The 17,298-nt window shown below is 40.4% G+C and overlaps 1 protein-coding gene across 1 annotated transcript in view; it reads right to left on the reverse strand.

The window, feature by feature from the left end:
* MYRFL (myelin regulatory factor like) overlaps positions 1 to 17,298 on the reverse strand; it is a 113,345-nt gene that overhangs the window by 19,225 nt on the left and 76,822 nt on the right. The window contains exons 12-15 of the mRNA XM_032420429.1: positions 16,024 to 16,132; positions 15,147 to 15,256; positions 2,722 to 2,885; positions 2,017 to 2,080 (exon numbers count right to left, since the gene is read on the reverse strand). Coding sequence (XP_032276320.1) covers positions 2,017 to 2,080; positions 2,722 to 2,885; positions 15,147 to 15,256; positions 16,024 to 16,132 — 447 coding nt within the window. The remainder of the gene's footprint in view (positions 1 to 2,016; positions 2,081 to 2,721; positions 2,886 to 15,146; positions 15,257 to 16,023; positions 16,133 to 17,298) is intronic.

Consider the following 17,298-nt stretch of genomic DNA (forward strand, 5'->3'; position numbering starts at 1 on the left):
CCAGCCCCCAGATCTTTGCTTATTCCGTCTCCTCTGGAACCTCTCCTCTACCTAGCCAGAGCTTACTCCTCCTGGAAGGCCCGGCCCCCATAATGCAGCACTCTGAGCCTTTGCAATATTTACCACATCCAGATACAACTGTTCTTTGTATTGTCCTCTGATCTTCCCTGGCTACCTAGAAATTCCTCAGAAGGGGCCATGTCTTACTCACCTTTGTCTGCCTCCCACAAGCTTATGACAGGGACTATAAGAGGCCTCTGAGTTGAATGAGTGCCCTTTAATACCTACATAAATCCTCTACTGTGTCTACAAAACCCCCTTCCCACCCCCACCCCACCCCCACCATACCCAAGACACTGAACCACTTAATGTTTTTAATCTTCAGGAAAGATTATCAGACTGGGCTTTCCATTCATGCATTCATTTAACAAATATTTCTTGAGTACCTACTATATGCCAGTCCCTGGGGATGCAGAGTGAGGAAGGCAGACATGGGGCCTGTTCTCATGAATGACACATTCTAGTTAATATTCTGGGATAACTGCAAAATAAAGAGATTCCCTGGGTGCCAAGTGAGAGCTACAGAGGTTGCACGTGACCACGTCGTACCAATCAGGGCCACCGTGGACGTAGGTACCGTTCCCTCCAGCCCACTGCAAACTGGTTAGTACAAAGGGCACCTTTCTTACACAGTATTTTTAATAGTTTGTGTTTATTGAGCAAACTGCTATGTGCTGGGCACTGCGGCTAAGGGCTTCACCTTATTTAATCCTATCACTAATCTTTGCAAGATAGATACTATTATTACCTTTATTTCTCAATGCAATTAAGTAACTTGCCCAAGGACACTTCTACATATATATTTAACCAAGTATTTATGTTTATTGGTATACCAAGTAGCTTGTCAGCAACATAACAATTTAGCAGTTTTTAGTAGAATATTAAACTCTCTCTGAGTCCTTTTAGAATAGGTCAGTGCAGTATAACATGAGTAGAGATAAAAGGGGGCAATGGCCCACACACCAGGTCAGCCCTTATCAGGATATAGATTAAGGTCATGAATATCTTCTCCTGGGAAGGGCCACCTGTGCAACACTGGTGGGTCGGAGGGAGCAAGCTGAGTCTCACAGCTATCTGTCTATGAATTGCAGCTAGGAAGGGAATATTGTAGCTTCTCCCTCACTGACACTTCTCTGCATTGGAGAGGGTGTACTTTAAATTATTAAATGATTAACCTCCACCTTTTACTGTACATTTACTGTAAATATCACCCTGTTTGATAAAAGCTCTCTTTATTCATTAATAAAGCCATTACACTTTACCTCTGCAAGAAAGTGAATACCTATTTCCCCATTTGCACGAACAGTACTAAATATCAAAGGGAAAAGAGGGATTTGGGGATTAATGGAAGTCCCTCTGGGATTTTCTGAAGCCATAGGTAAGGAGTTAGTTCAGTTAAGGCATCCACATAGACCTTATAGCCAAGGGCCGTATGCAAGCGGAGGCTGATGAATTTCACTTGGGGGTGGGGCAGTATAAACAAAAACTGGCAGAATAGTATTTCTGAAATGAACATGTTTTGTACTCATTTTTCTAAACATCTTTTTGAAAAAACAGTTAGTTTCTAATAAAGGGGTAGTATTTAAATACCTAGTGTTGGGGCACTTGGATGGCTCAGTCGGTTAAGCATCTGCCTTCAGCTCAGGTCATGATCTCAGGGTCCTGGAATCAAGCCCTGCATCACGCTCCCCAGGCAGTCTGCTTCTCCCTCTCCCTCTATCCACCGCTCATGCTCTGTCTCTCTTTCTCTCAAATAAATAAATAAAATCTTAAAAAAAAAAAAAAAAAAAAAAAAACCAACCTTAAGTGTATAAGGATGCAAACTAGGGAGTCTATCAGCAAATAAATAAAGAAAAGCATTCTTGATCAATTTCTCTAAAGACTTTGCGGCGGGGGGGGGGGGGGGGGTGTATAGAAAACATCATCACTGTTCATTACAAATTTAAGTCTATTTACCTTGTTGTTTTTTTTGGGAAGGGCCCTTCTTGGAGAAGATGCACTAACAGCTCTGCTAAATTTGCTTTAAAAAAAGAGAGAGAATGTTAATTACTATTCAAATGCCTCTCCAGGAGTTATAAGACAAAAGCCCTGGCTGCCACTAACACAGCAGTATGACTTTTTTTTTTTGTAATACAGTGCTAATTTAAAAAAGGGAAAGTCAAGGCAATTGAGAGTTCCTTTTGTGGAAAAGAACCTTAGTAAGCATAAATGAATGCATTAAACCTTATATTTTTCTTTTTCTCATAATTAGACCCCAGGAAATGTGCATTTCCCTCCTTAAGTAATGAAAAAAACAAAACAAAACAAAACAAAAAACTAGAAGTTTTTTCCCTGAGAACCAAACGTGATTTTCTAAATTTAGAAAAGACCACTTCTCCTCCTTAAAGGAGAAGTCATCCTTTGCTAAAATGTAACATTTCCTATAATACCTTGCTCTTAAACAGATACTCCGTGTTTTGTTTCCTTTTTAAAGCAACAACAGAAAAAAGTAAGAAAATTACCACATTAGGCAATTGTGTTCCAAAACATTCTAAAAAGAGAGGAGGGATGGCATCATCGGAGAGTGAAGGTTGCTGCTGGATCGGAAAGACCATTTCGTTGCATCTAGTTATGGAAAGGCCCCATTCTCCCTCCCGACTCCTATGGCACTTGGGGATGTACCTGATGGAGCTTGCTTCGCTGGCTGAGGACTTGCAAATACTGAGCCGCTTCAGCCTGGCCAGATTTCTGTTCCATATTTCTAACTCTTCTATCCTTTCTTCGAGGTTGTTGGTTAGTTTGCAGAGCTGCTTCACTGCACCCACATTTTCCATAAAGATCTGGTCCTAGAAATGAAAACAGTACAGAGGGCATAAATCTACAGTGTGAGACCACCAGGGAACTGTCCACACACCTTTCGAAGACAAGTGAAATATACCACTGAAAATGATTATACACACGCACAACCTCAAGTTCATTCAAGATAAAACCGGAGAGGGTTGCAACTTAAAATGATCTTGCTAAACTCCTGGCTGTGTAGTAAAGCTGCTTATGTTCAATTTGCAATAAAATAGAAATATGTCCTTGTAATCCAAGAGAGAATGGAGCTCAAGGACACTGTCAAGTTTGGAATCTGAAGATTTATTTTGTATGGCCATTATACCATATTTAAAACTCATAAAAAGAAAGTCAGAACAAGCTTCGAAATGTTGATTTGTGTGTACAGCACTAAATCCTCATAAGAAATGATTCTAGTTCTTCCTGGTAAAATGTGCATCAAATTGCTCAGGTGAAGGAGAAAGGAATGAAGACCTGGGCTTTCCTCCGAGTTCTGCCACTTACTAGATGGTAGACCCCACATCGAACAGAACCACCTCTCTGAGCTTCAGTGTCTTCATCTATGAATGAGAAGATAATTCTTGAGGTGTTAATTTCTGCTTTAACATCCCACGAGCTATCATGTACAATTTCTGTTTTAGCCTAAGTCCCAAACAAAATTGAAAACAACAACACTTAATTCTATCTGTTCAGAGAAGGCCACTGACACACCAGAAAGAGCAAGAAAGGGAAACCAACCACAGCCAGAGTGTGTCAGCCATCCCTTCTCCCACCCACACACTTCAGTTGTCATGGAAACATGTGTGTCTCTCTCAGCCATAACAGAAACACTGGAAAGCTCTCATCAACTCACATCCTGATCCTGTGACCTCCCCTCCTAGCCCCCTCTCTGTTTACAAGTTCTGAATGCCGCAGAATTCTTTGGGGCTCATAGAGGGCCTGTCCACTGTTGTAAAATGATGAGCTCAAGGCCAAAAGAAAAAGATTGTTTTGTAGTTGGGGGATCAAAGTCGGGACTGTGTGTCTTTGGGATTCTCATGATGCAAACTGAAGCTTTAAGGGTTTCAAACACTGTAAAGCAACCACTCAGACAGGAATCAGAAACTGAACATTACAAACTTAAGGCTTAGTTTATGAAGTTTAAGCACATGTACACTGGTATAAAACACACCAATAAAGGTAAATATATAGTCAATTTCAAGATACTCTACTACTGGAATATGATGGTGTATAAATCACTTAACTCGAATAGAAAAGTTAAAGGACAGAAGTACTAAAAATAACTTTAGCTGCAATAATTGGTTAATGATACACACATAGAAAGAGGTCTATTATGACATCAAAAACATAAAACATGGAGATGTAAGTAAAAGGGTAGAGTTTTTGTATATGATCAAAATTCAGTTGTTATCAGCCTAAAATAAGCAATAAGATATTTTATGTAAACCTCATGTAACCACAAAGCAAAAACCCACAAAAGATAAAGAGAAGGGAGTCAAAGCATACCACTATAGAAAATCAGTTCACAAAGGAACATAGCAAAAGAGGAAGAAAGGAACAAGGGAACAGCCAAAAAACAATTAATAAGATGGCATTAGTAAGTCCTTACCTATCAATAATTACTTTAAATATAAATGGATTAAATTCTCCAATCAAAAGGCATAGAGGGAGTGAATGAATTAAAAAAAAAAAAAAATGCTGCTACATACTGCTCCCTACAAGAGATTCACACCAGCTTTAAGGACACATACATCTTAAGGAATGGAAAAAGATCCTCCATGCAAATGGAAACCAAAAGAGAGCAGAGTTAGCTATACTTATATCAGATAAAATAAAATTTAAGTCAAAAACTGTAACAAGAGACAAAGAAGGTCATATACTGATAAAAGGGTCAATTCATCACTGATAAAGGGGGATATTCATCAGACTATAACAATTGTAAATATATACCTCTATACTCTATATCTCTATATCTATCTCTCTCTCTCTCTAGAGAGAGAGAGAGAGATCCAATATCGGAGAACCTGATATTAAGCAAATACTAACAGATCTGAATGAAGAAATAGAAGCAATTTAATAATAGTAGGGAACTTTAGTATTCTACTTTCAACAATGGATAACTTATCCAGACAGGAAATCAGCAAGGATACACTGAACTTGAACTATGCTTTAGACCAAATGGACCTGAAAGACATATCAGAAATCCCACCCAACAGAGCAGAACACACAGTCTTCTCAAATGCATACAGAACATTCTCAAGTCTAGATTATATGTTAGGTCACAAAACAAGCCTTACAAATTTAAGAAGATTAAAATCATACCAAGTATCTTTTCTGACCACAATGGTATGAAACTAGAAATTCATAACAGGAAGAAAACTTGAAAATTCACAAGTAGTGGAAATTAAACAATACATGCTTGCAAAACTAATGGGTTAAAGAGGAAATCAAAAGGGAAATAAAAAAATATCTTGAAACAAATAAAAATGGAAATGCAACATAATAAAACTTACGGGATATAGCAAAAGTAGTTCTATTTTTTTTTTTTAAAGATTTTATTTATTTATTTGTCAGAGAGAGAGAGAGAAGGAGAGAGAAAGGTAGGCAGAGGGAGAAGCAGGCAGAGAGAGAAGCAGACTCCCCACTGAGCAAGTAGCCCGACGTGGGACTTGATCCCAGGACCATGGGATCATGACCTCAGCTGAAGGCAGACACTTAACCAACTGAGCTACCCAGGCATCCCCTGCAAAAGTAGTTCTAAGGGAATTTTATAGCAATAAACACCCACATTAAGAAGAAAAAAGAAATATCTCAAATAAACAACCTAACTTTACACCTCAAGGAACTATAAAAGGAAGAACAAACTGAAATGAAAGATAGTAGAAAGAAAGAAATAACAAATATCAGAAACACTATGGAAAAGATCAACAAAACTAAGAGCTAGTTTTTTGAAAAGATAAACAAAATTGACAAACCTTTAGCTAGATCAAGGAACAAAAAGAGAGAAGACTCAAATAAATAAAATCAGAAAGGAGAGGTGACACTACAACTGATACCACAAAAATACTAAAGATCTAAGAAACTACTATGAACAATTAGACTCCAACAAATTGGACAAGTTAGAAGAAATGGCTATTCCTAGAAACGTACAACCTACTAAGACTGAATTATGAAGAAATAGAAAATCTAACAGGCCAATTAAAAAAAGAGATTGAATCAATAATCAAAAACATCCCAACAAACTAAAGTCCAGTACCAGACAGCTTCCCTGGGGAATTCTACCAAATGCTTAAAGAAGAATCTATATAAATCCTTTTTAAACTCTCCCAAAAAAATTGAAGAGAAGGGAACACTTCCAAACTCATTTTAAAAGGCCAGCATTACCCTGATACCAAGGTCAGATAAAAACACTACAAAAAAATAAATAAATAATTACAGGCAGTTATCTCTGATAAACATGGATATTCAACAATACATTAAAAGGTTCATACACCATGATCAAGTGAGATTTATTCCTGGGATGCAAAAATGGTTCAACATATGCAAATCAATCAATGTGATACACCACATTAATAAAATCATGTGATCATCTCAATAGATGTAGAAAAAGCACTGGAAAAAATTCAGCATCTCTTCATGAAAAAACCTCTCAACAAAGTATAGATGGACTATACCTCAACATAAAAAAGCCCTATATGATAAGTCCATACCTAACATTACACTCAAAGATGAAAAGCTGAAAGTTTTTCTTCTAAGATCAAGAACAAGACAAGGAAGCTCACTGCACCCCATTTCTATGCACCATAATACAAGACAAAGCAATCAGACAAGAAAAAGAAATAAAAGTTATCCAAATTGGAAAGGAAAAAGTAAACTGTATCTGTTGCAGATGATATGATCTTATATACAGAAAGTCCTAAAGATTCCACCAAAAACGGTTAGAATTAATAAATTTAGTAAAGTTGCAGGATACAAAATCAATATGCAAAAGTTAGCTGCATTTCTATACACTAACAACAAACTATTTGAAAAAGAAATAAAGAATCCCATTTACAATGTGATCAAAATCAATAAATACTTAGGAATAAATTTATTCAGGAGGTGAAAGATCTGCACATTGAAAATTACAAGACATTGATGAAAGAAACTGAAGACACAAATACATGGAAAGATATCCCATGTCCTCTCCTATATCAGAGGAATTAATATTGTTAAAATGTCCATACTATTCAAAGCCATCTATAGATCCAATGTAATCCCTATCAAAATTCCAATGGCAACTTTCACAGAAACAGAAAAAAAAATCCTAAAATTTGTATGGAACCACAAAAGATCCCCAATACCCAAAGCAACCCTGAGAAAGAACAAAGCTGGAGGCATCACACTTCCTGATTTCAAATTATATTATAAAGCTATAGTAATCAAAACAGTACTAGCATAAGAATAGACATATAGACCAATGGAATAGAACTGAGAGCCCAGAAATAAACCCACACATATATGGCCAACTAAAATTTGACATGGGAACTAAGAGTACTTAATGAGAAAAAGACAGTTTCTTTAACAGTGTTGGGAAAATTGGATAGTCACAGACAAAAGTATGAAATTAGACCTCTGCTTTACACCACTCACAAAAATTAACTCTAAGTAGATTAAAGGCTTAAATGTAGACCTAAGACCATAAAACTCCTAGAAGAAAACACAGGGAAAAAATTTCTTGACATCGGTATTGGGAACCATTTTTTTGGATATGACACCAAAAGCCAAGCAACAAAAGCAAAAATAAACAAGTGGGACTACATCAAACTAAAGAGTTTTTGTACAGCAAAAGAAACAATCAACAAAATTAAAAGGCAGCCTAAAGAATAGAAGAAAATATTTGCAAACCATATATCTGATAAGGGGCTAATATTCAAAATATATAAGGAACTCACACAACTCAATAGCAAAACACAAATAATCTAACTAAAATGGGCAAAGGACATGAATAAACATTTTTCCAAAGAAGATATACAAATGGCCAAAAGGTACATGAAAGGATGCTTAATATCACTAATCATCAGGGCAATGCAAATCAAAACTACGTGAGTACACACATACTTGTGTTAGGATGGCTATTTTTTATTTTATTTTTTTAAGATTTTATTTATTTATTTGACAGAGACAGAGTTAGCGAGAGCAGGAACACAAGCAGGGGGAGTGGGAGACGGAGAGCAGGCTTCCCGCCGAGCAGGGAGCCCGATGAGGGGCTCGATCCCAGGATCCTGGGACCATGACCTGAGCCGAAGGCAGACGCTTAAGGACTGAGCCACCCAGGTGCCCAGGATGGCTATTTTTTAAAAGGCAGGAAAGAGATAACAAGTGTTGATGAGGGTGTAGGAAAAAGGAAACCCTGTACGCTGTTGGTAGAAGTGCCAATTGATACAGGCACTATGAACAACAGCATGGAGATCCCCCAAAATTTCTGGGCGTATGTCTGAAGGACATGAAATCACTGTCTCTAAGAGATATCTGCACTCCTATGCTCATTGCAGCATTATTCACAACAGCCAAAATATGTAAACAATCTAAGTATCCATTGACAGACAAATGGATAAAGAAAATGGGATACACACACACACACACACACACACACAAATGGAGTATTATATATATTATTATTATATATATTATATAATAAAGAAGGAAATCCTGCCATTTGTGACAACATGGATGGAATCGAGGGCATTATGCTAAGTGAAGTAAGTGAGACACAGAAAAACTGTGTGGTATCACTTATGTGTGGAAACTAAAAAAGCCAAACTCAGAGAAACAGAGAGTAGAATGGTGGTTGCCAGAGACTGAGAGATGGGAGGAATGAGAAGATGTTCATCGAAAGGTACAAACTCAGTTTAAAATGATTAAGTTCTGGGGATCTAATGTACTGCATGATGACTATCGTTAACAATATTGTATTATACACCTGGAAGTTGCTAAGAGAGTAGATCTTAAATGTTCTCATCACACACACAAAAGTTAATTATGTGGCTGAGGGCTGTGCTAACTCACCTACTGTAGTAATCATTTTGCAATATGTATGTGTATCAAATCATTGTGTTGTATCCCTTAAACTTATATCTCAATAAAGCCAAAAAAATTCAGTTGGTAAAGAAGGATAGTTGGTGGGAGATTTGAATAAAATAAGATAGGACAGGGGTGCCTGGGTGGCTTAGTTGTTGAGCGTCTGCCTTCGGCTCAGGTCATGATCTCAGGTCCTGGGATCGAGCCCCGCATCGGGCTCCCTGCTCAGCGGGAAGCCTGCTTCTCCCTCTCCCACTCCCCCTCTCTCACTGTCTCTCTCTCTGTCAAATAAATAAATAAATAAATCTTTAAAAAAATAAATAAATAAAATAAAATAAGATAGGACACAAATTGAAAACTGTCAAATCTGGGTGAAGTATATACATGGATTCAACTATTATTCTAAGTTTGCGTATATTTGAAATTTTTTATTAAAAATGTTAATAAATAAATAAATCAGAAAACAAAAACCAAAAATCTCCTGACAAAAGCTCTTTAAAATTTTCTAATTTTGGTACCAATGTTCCCTTACTTTTAAATTTGTTTTAATAAAAATAAGGCAGAAATCATGAAGACAAGAATAACATTCTACTGAGAACTGTAAAGAATAAAATAATTTGAAAGTGACCTCATCATCCACAAAACTTGCTGAGCCAAGCTTTGGACAAAGTCTTATCTGATGTCGAAATTCATGCTCTTAACCACTTTGCCACATACTATGGGTGATTCTTCAATCATTAAAATCAACAGCATTTTGTTAACATTCATTTTCTCCCCATCTCATCTCTTTCCTCCCCATGTCCGTATCCATCCTCTCTACTGACCTGACGTTTTGACACTGTGCTTGCTCCACATTCTGCTTTAGCCCAACCTTATGGGCCTTCCCAGGCCTTTTTCCAGGCCTCTCCTGGCCCTAACTGGAAGGCATCTGTAGCTTTTAGTCTACTTGCTTCTCATTGCCTAAGAACTGAAAGCCTCCAGGCCAGGCAGGTAACAGGAAGCAGTGATGGGAGGGCCCATGAAGCCCATCCAGGGCAGCCATTCCTCAGCCTCAGGTCAACAGATCTGATGCTTCCAGGGAGCCAGAAATCTAGAATTTGTGTGAGGATCTCCTCATTATTTAAAAATAGGCAACAAATTTGAAAATTTTTAAAACACCATGAGGAAAAAAAAAAAAAGTCTTCAGGCCAATCTTGGCCACAGGCTTCTGATCTGGGACCTGCACCCATAACCTTTCCGTTATTAATGAACATCTTCACCCATGCTGCAGCTTCCCCTCGGGCCCCAGCTGCACTCCCAACTTCCACACTCCCTGTCACCTCTGGACATTTTCATCTGAATACTCAGCTGACACCTCAAACTCAAAATTGAATTCATTTTCCCACTAGGAAACCACTTTTCTGTCAGACTTCCTTATTTTAATGGAACCACTTCTCTTCCTTTCAGTGAGATTCAGAAACTCAGCCATTAACTTAAACACATGCTTACTGAGAACCCATAATGTACCAGATACTGTGCTAAACAACACAGGATTGACAAGGCACATTCTCTGACCTTGAGAAGCTCACAGTCTAGCGGAAGAGATATGGAATAGAAAGAGAATGACAACACAATGTGATAAATACTCTAGAAGATGTATATTTGGAGGCCTGAGCCAATACAGAGACAAGATCAACCAAGGCATCACAGAATTCATTAGTTCATTAATTCATTCAGTCAATATTTGTTGGATTCCTAAGGTACTCTAAGCCCTGGGGTTGAAGCCACAAATAAAGTATTGGAGATACAGCTTTGAAAAATATAGAAGATTTTTGGGGTCACGCAATGAGCCGGGGAGGCTGGCGAAGAGTAAGTAGGCAAATAAGATCATTCCGGCTAGGGACAGAACTCTCCAGGCCGTCGTGAAGAAGTCTGCAGTGTGTCCCCCGCGCAGAGATCCGGCTGAGGGGCCCGTTGGGGTCTGCACCAAAGAGAGGAGGCACCTCTCTCTAATTACAGCAAAGGCACTACACACCCTCTCAGTGGCCCTGAATCTTACAAGAAGGTGAAACCAAGTGATGTGGAGACTATTCTAGATGAGGTGGTCAGGGAAGGTCTTGGCACTGAGATCCAAATGACAAGATCATCTAAAGGGAGAGTCTTCAGAGCAGAAAACACTCAACGGAACAGCTCTGAGGCAGAAACAAACTTGGTGAGTGTGAGAACAGAGAACGAAGCTGGTGGCAGAGGGCCTGGCAAACCAGAGGTGCGGGTGTGTGCAGAGACATCGCATTCTGAAGGTGTCTGGGGCTTGGCGGGGTGGGTGTGAGTGTTAGGAAACGAATTAGAAAGAGACGATTCCATCTAGATGGTGGAGGGGTGATAATAAGCCAATGAAGAGCCAAAGGGGGAAAAGGAGATTGTACGATCAGAGATGTTTTGTTTTGTTTTTGTTTTAGGGAGGAAACTGGGAAGCATAAAGAGGATAAGGAGGGAAGATAATAGACAAGAGAGGTGGCTGAAGTTAGAACTGCAGCACTGGGTGTCTAATTGGATATCGTGTGTGAGAAAAAGGAAAAATGGAAAGACTACCAGTGATGCTCCTCTCCGTCAGTCACACCTTCCGTCCCCCAGGTCTGCCACTGTCTTCTTTCACTTGTCTCTCAGTCCCCCGCTTCCTTTCCATCTGCGAGCCCCTGCCTGGTGTCCACAGACAGGAGCGCTGTGCATTCCACGATACTCGTCATGCTGTCACTCAGAGCTCCGTTCTTGCATCCTGTCTCATCACTCCACTTAAACTGTCAGCTGCTTGAAGACAGCACCCTGTCTTACTTATCTTTGCATGAATTGAACAGACAATTCCTCCCAGTTGAAGGAAAAAGAGAATCAATGAGAATCAATGAGTAAAAAGGAACCACATACTAAGGTATAGTAGGGTGGCTTATAACATCATTTCATAAAACATTCATACACACACACACATTATTCAAGGCCTACTTACTCATAAACTGCACCTCATCTTCATACAGACTTAGCTGTAAATACATGTAAGGCCACTCTGACATTTATTGGGTACATTTTTCTTACACCAAGTACACCTAGTAATAATGCTCAAGAAATATAAAAACCTACTCCGAAATAATCACAGAAATAAATGAAGTGGCCAAGTAAAGAGATAGATGAACAAGCCGAAGGGCAAAGTTCTTGGGGTCTCATGCAGGATTAGACTATGGCATTCACCCCCCTTGGCCCCCTGGCTCTCAGGACCAGCCTGGAGCCCTCTCATGTCACCTCCCATCACTAAGCTTTCACTGGGGCACATAAATCATGAGGGATTTATGAGAAGAAGCAAATTACCCCAGAGAAGAGAAGCTTATCTTACACAGTCATCTCTTCTGAAAGAAAAATGATTTCTACCTCCTTTGGCCAACACCACTCATCTCCAGCTATGGTTGGTTACATGGACAGTCTGTAAAGTTCCAACCATTCTGTTTCTTACTTGGGCACAAAATTGCAAAGTACATGTGGAAAAGACACAGCAATCATGAAGTACAACATTTCAACATTTTCATGTGCATTTCTAGTTTGTGCTTTAGCTTCAATAAAAATTTCTTTATACAAAAGGATCATTGGGTGGAAGAGAAACAGAGTGCAGAGGGAGACACTGTAACTGAACCTGATCTCCACCCATTGCTATAGCACATGTGGCCAGGACGTCCTAGAGACGTTCCTTAAAACAAGCAGTCCTGGGGCACCGGGGTGGCTCAGGTCATGATCCCAGGGTCCTGGAATCGAGTCCCACATCGGGCTCCCTGCTCAGTGGGGAGTCTGCTTCTCCCTCTCCCTCTGCCATGCTCTCTTTCTCTATCTCTCAAATAAATAAATAAAATCTTAAAAAAAAAGAATAACAAGCAGTCCTGAATGTGGCAAGCAAGGCCAACATGTGCCCACACAAATGGGTAGGAGACCAGAAAGCAAGAGGATTTCTGTACATCTTGCTTATTGTACAATTAACAGAGAGCATGGGACAACAAGAGTCACATTACCTGTGTTCTTAATAAGAAATAACAAAGGGGCTATTCTGTGAAGTATTTATAATGTGGTGGAGAGATATTCCACAGTGTTGAGGATTACACCAGTAATTGAAGTCTCTCCTAGGGAGTGAGCCAAAGTGGAAAGCCAGGCCTCAGAGCATGGGGATGTTCACCTGCTCATAGTGTTACATGTTCGGTGAATGAGTGTGGCCTTGGTGATGGCTCCATAGATTGAATCACTGCAAGATCCTGTTATTAAGAGAATCACAGCTTGTCTCTTCTGGACTCCTGTCAGTTGTATTTACCTATAAACCGAATGCTGCCTTGGTGTAGACCGCCGCTCAGAGGACAAACAAACCTGGCTGCTTAGACTAGGAATACCACCCCTTATCTTCCCAAGGCTCTGGCCTTCTTAGGAATGAATTTGGGTTGTAGCCTCTCCAGGGGGTAAAGGCGTTGGGTAGCCCTCAGAACCGCAGCTGCTAATAATCCTGACTATCCTCATTCAACTTAAGTTTGATAGTGGGCCAGGGGAAAACTAATTATTCTCCTACAGAGTGATAATCGTAAGGCCCTGGGCAGATGTTACCTACACAGAAATCACAGACATCGCTTTCCTGGATGTTCTAGGGGAGGGCCACAGTCAGAAGTGACATGGCTGCCACCAAATGAGTAACCCCAAGAGCCCCACCTTGGCAGCCTAATGGCACACTCCCAGGGCTGCACCCTGAGCCAGACAGCTGTGCCTTCACAGTTTTCTCTCACCCAGGAAGCTTCTGAAAATGCGAGAGAGTGGGGGTGACCTTATGACATGAATACCTCGGAGTATCTCTTATCTTATATTTTGAGTAAATAATGGGAAAACTTCACTACTTTATTATTAAAAATAGATTTCACATGATACACCTCTCACGGGAAGTGATAGCCCAGGTCTGAGACCAAAGAGCTGCTTCTACTCAAGACGGATGTGGGAAGCAGGAGGAAGTAACCACACGTCTGCCACTCTACCCCTGCGGCCCAGGGCAGAGCAGGCCATCCACACCCCATCAGCTAAGTATTTGTTGCCCAAGAGCCCAGAGGAAGAAGACTGAGGAAGGGCCCAACAGGGAAAGGGACCCTCCACCTTGCTGCTCCGTGTGGCTTGCTGACCAGCAAGATCAGCAAAATTGGCACCACCTGGAGGCTGGTTAAAAATGCACGCTCTTGGGTCTCACCCCGTTCCTGCTGAATCCGCCTGTATTTTAGCAAGTTCCTCCACTGATTCACGTACACTTTGAAGTTGGAGAAGCACTGCCCCCGTGAACTGACAAATTACAAATTAGTCTCCACTCAGACATCTGTCCCTACGACTACAATATCCCCATGTCAATCGGTTTTCCCACTAGCATCAAACAGAGTGGGGCAATGTACAACAGATCAGCAGTGGGGTGAGTCTGCAAACCTTGCCACGACGCAGGCTTTCACAGAATTAATAAACACGATCTCCGACACCGACTCAAGTCACACACACAAAGCAAGCAAGGGAATGGCACACTGAGACCCCTTTACCTTGCAAAGGGGAGCTCAGCTACAAAGACAGGGACATTCCTTCAAAAGAGAATGATTTGAATATCAAAGAATTAAGACAGGCCCTTGGGAAAAATGACGAGGCTCATGAATATCTTTGCAAAACTGACCCACTTTATGATTGTGCTATGAAAGTAGAACATACAACTTTGTTGAGAAACTGTGCTCGCAAAAAAAATCAACACTTCATTCCTTCACTCATTCTACGAATTCCATCATTCTATTTTCATGCTAACCTAAATTATATTCTGTGAGATAAACTACACTCTCAGAAGTTCTAGTTCCATTTTTTAAGACAAATCTGATCACAGCTTGTTGTCACTATTTCACATGACGCCAGGGCCTCGTTTTAGGTGCACTCCTGGTACGTGGACTTTACCCGGGCCAGTCTCCCTCCAACATTAAGGCCCGCTGACCTCTCCTGTCACTGTTACATACTCCTTTTTCTTTTTCCCATAGGGGGCTTCTTTTTGGTACTTATGCCCAAGGTGCCATGGCTGATACCAATTACCGCACAGCTCAGCGAAGCTTTCTTGTTTCCTGGTTGGATGTTTCAGTGCATTTCGAGGCCAGAGAAAAGGGGTCCCCTGTGGGGTTGTCACTCCAGAGGCAGATTGATTCTGTAGTTACCTTATCGACCATGAGGAAGTTGGGCAGCGTCTCTCCATTTTCACAGGTGACATCACCAACCTCTCTGACAGCTCGAGGCAGGATCTCTCGTACCTCCTGGGCAATCATCCCTAGACCCAAACACTCCAGCTCGTTTAGTCAGGAAAACAGCTTTCTGGAGAAAATCCTCCCAGGCCTACATCAAAATGGACTGCTGACAGCCTCCCGGGACATCTTGGCAAATAGATGCTTATTACCCCTTTTCAGCTTTTGCTTTGATCTATGATATGTTTGAAGCAAAGAAGGAATTTTGAGCCCATAATCACTATAGGATTAAAAGCAGGGGTGTCATTTTCCTCACTTTTCCTTGAGACTCTGGGCCGAATGTTGGGAGGAGTGGGCAAATACCTTAAAATCCCTGTATATAGAAGTAAGAGTGGGACATTAGCTTGATTTCCTCTTTTCCTGCAGGAGGATTTGCCACCTAAATGGCCCCTGTTTCTTTAGGATTCCTGGGTGGGGGTATCAACACCTCTTTGCCCCTTCTCTGACCTAGACCCACCTACTCTGCCACCTCCCCTCTCCCAGGTCGGCCCAGTGCTGCCCCTTTTACAGCTGGAGCTGCCATCTACCCCTGAGCCCGCATTGCATGAGCAAGATGGTTCCCATGAAAAGAAACTACATATTCAAAATATTCCACCAGTACCATGGGGGTGCAGGAGTGGGGAGGAGGGTGTTGAGTAAAGATGACACAGACATTTCTCTGACCTTTCCCACTCGAGTGAGTGTGGATTTCACAGAGAAAATCAATGCCATAGCACACAACCTCCAGATAAAGAGGGAGTTAAACTTTTAAGAGTTGACAACACAAAATTAAAAAGGGAATTTGTGTGCATACCTGTTTGATGGGAAGTGTCTATTCCCATTGAAGATGCGAATTCAGGTTTGTAGTCATACTCAACGATCCTCATTTGGGCTATTCGTCTTAGCTGTTCATTTGTGTCAACCTAATTTAATGAAAGAAGAGCAGATTTCAGCCACTTAGATGATTTCCTATTCAAATCAATGCCCAAAGGGACCTAGAGAAATTAGGAGTGTTGACAATGGGACTGTTCTTTCCTCTTGCCCAAACTATTTTAAGAGAAATTTATGTTTTTCTCCTCAGAGAAACCCAAGCTTCAAGGTCCATATCAGTGACTTCCATTCACGGACAAATTGAGACAGAGTTTTTATATCTAAATTACAGAGTGAAAGCTCCCTCATTCACTACTCTTGCCCTTTTTTTCTCTCCTCTGAGAGGCAAACTCTCCTTCTGAGAATGGAGACTGATCGCTTTGGAGAGAAACAATTGCTATTCATGAGTGCAAGGGATCATTTCCAAATGAACATACGGTATAAACACCAAATAAATATAGGCCAACCTTGTATTTACAAATTGAAAAGGTTTAGTAAAAGTAAAAAAACCTTTAAAGAATGGAAATATCCTATATCATTGAATTCCTTTTGGATACCTTGCTGGAGAAAATTTCCGCAAGTGGCAGGTAGCAAAGGCCTTCTAGGATCCAGACTTTCCTCTCCTACAGATGGCTTCTCCCCCAAACCACTCTGGTCAGTGATGGTATGCTTCTCTGAGTTCACTGCTCTCAGAGGTTACTAAAGGTATTCCCAGCTCTCACTGCAAATTCTTCAAAATAATGTCACCAGGTTCCAGCAAAATGACAACAAAGACAATAGAGTGAATTTTTCCTAAAGCCAAATGTGTATGATTCAAAGGATTCTCTTTTGAGGTTTTTTGTTGTTGTTGTTTTGTTTTTTTTAATGAATTCATGGTAGTAGCAGAACCTATTTTTTAAATGACCTTATTCTATAAGTAAAATACTAGCAGCCCTTTTTCTTTTAGGATATAATTTTCTTTTAGGATATAACAATTACAAAACCAGTAGTCTCTTGGCAATTAAAATTACACTGCCTGGACATTCATCCATGTGTTAGAGTAACCCAAAAGTGCTTCGTTTTTCTTGTTATATGAAAACCCCTGACATGGCCCTCAACTCCTCCCTTGACCCACTCTGTTGGGTGAGTGGGAAAGCTCCTCCATCATTAAAAGCTCCCTGTCCTTCACTAGTTTGGCTGATTGTAAAAGGTGGTGGCTTGACACTTAACTGGCTAAATG

The sequence above is a fragment of the Phoca vitulina genome, unplaced genomic scaffold, assembly GCF_004348235.1.
Source record: "Phoca vitulina isolate PV1807 unplaced genomic scaffold, GSC_HSeal_1.0 scaffold23, whole genome shotgun sequence".
NCBI classification, from domain to species: domain Eukaryota; kingdom Metazoa; phylum Chordata; class Mammalia; order Carnivora; family Phocidae; genus Phoca; species Phoca vitulina.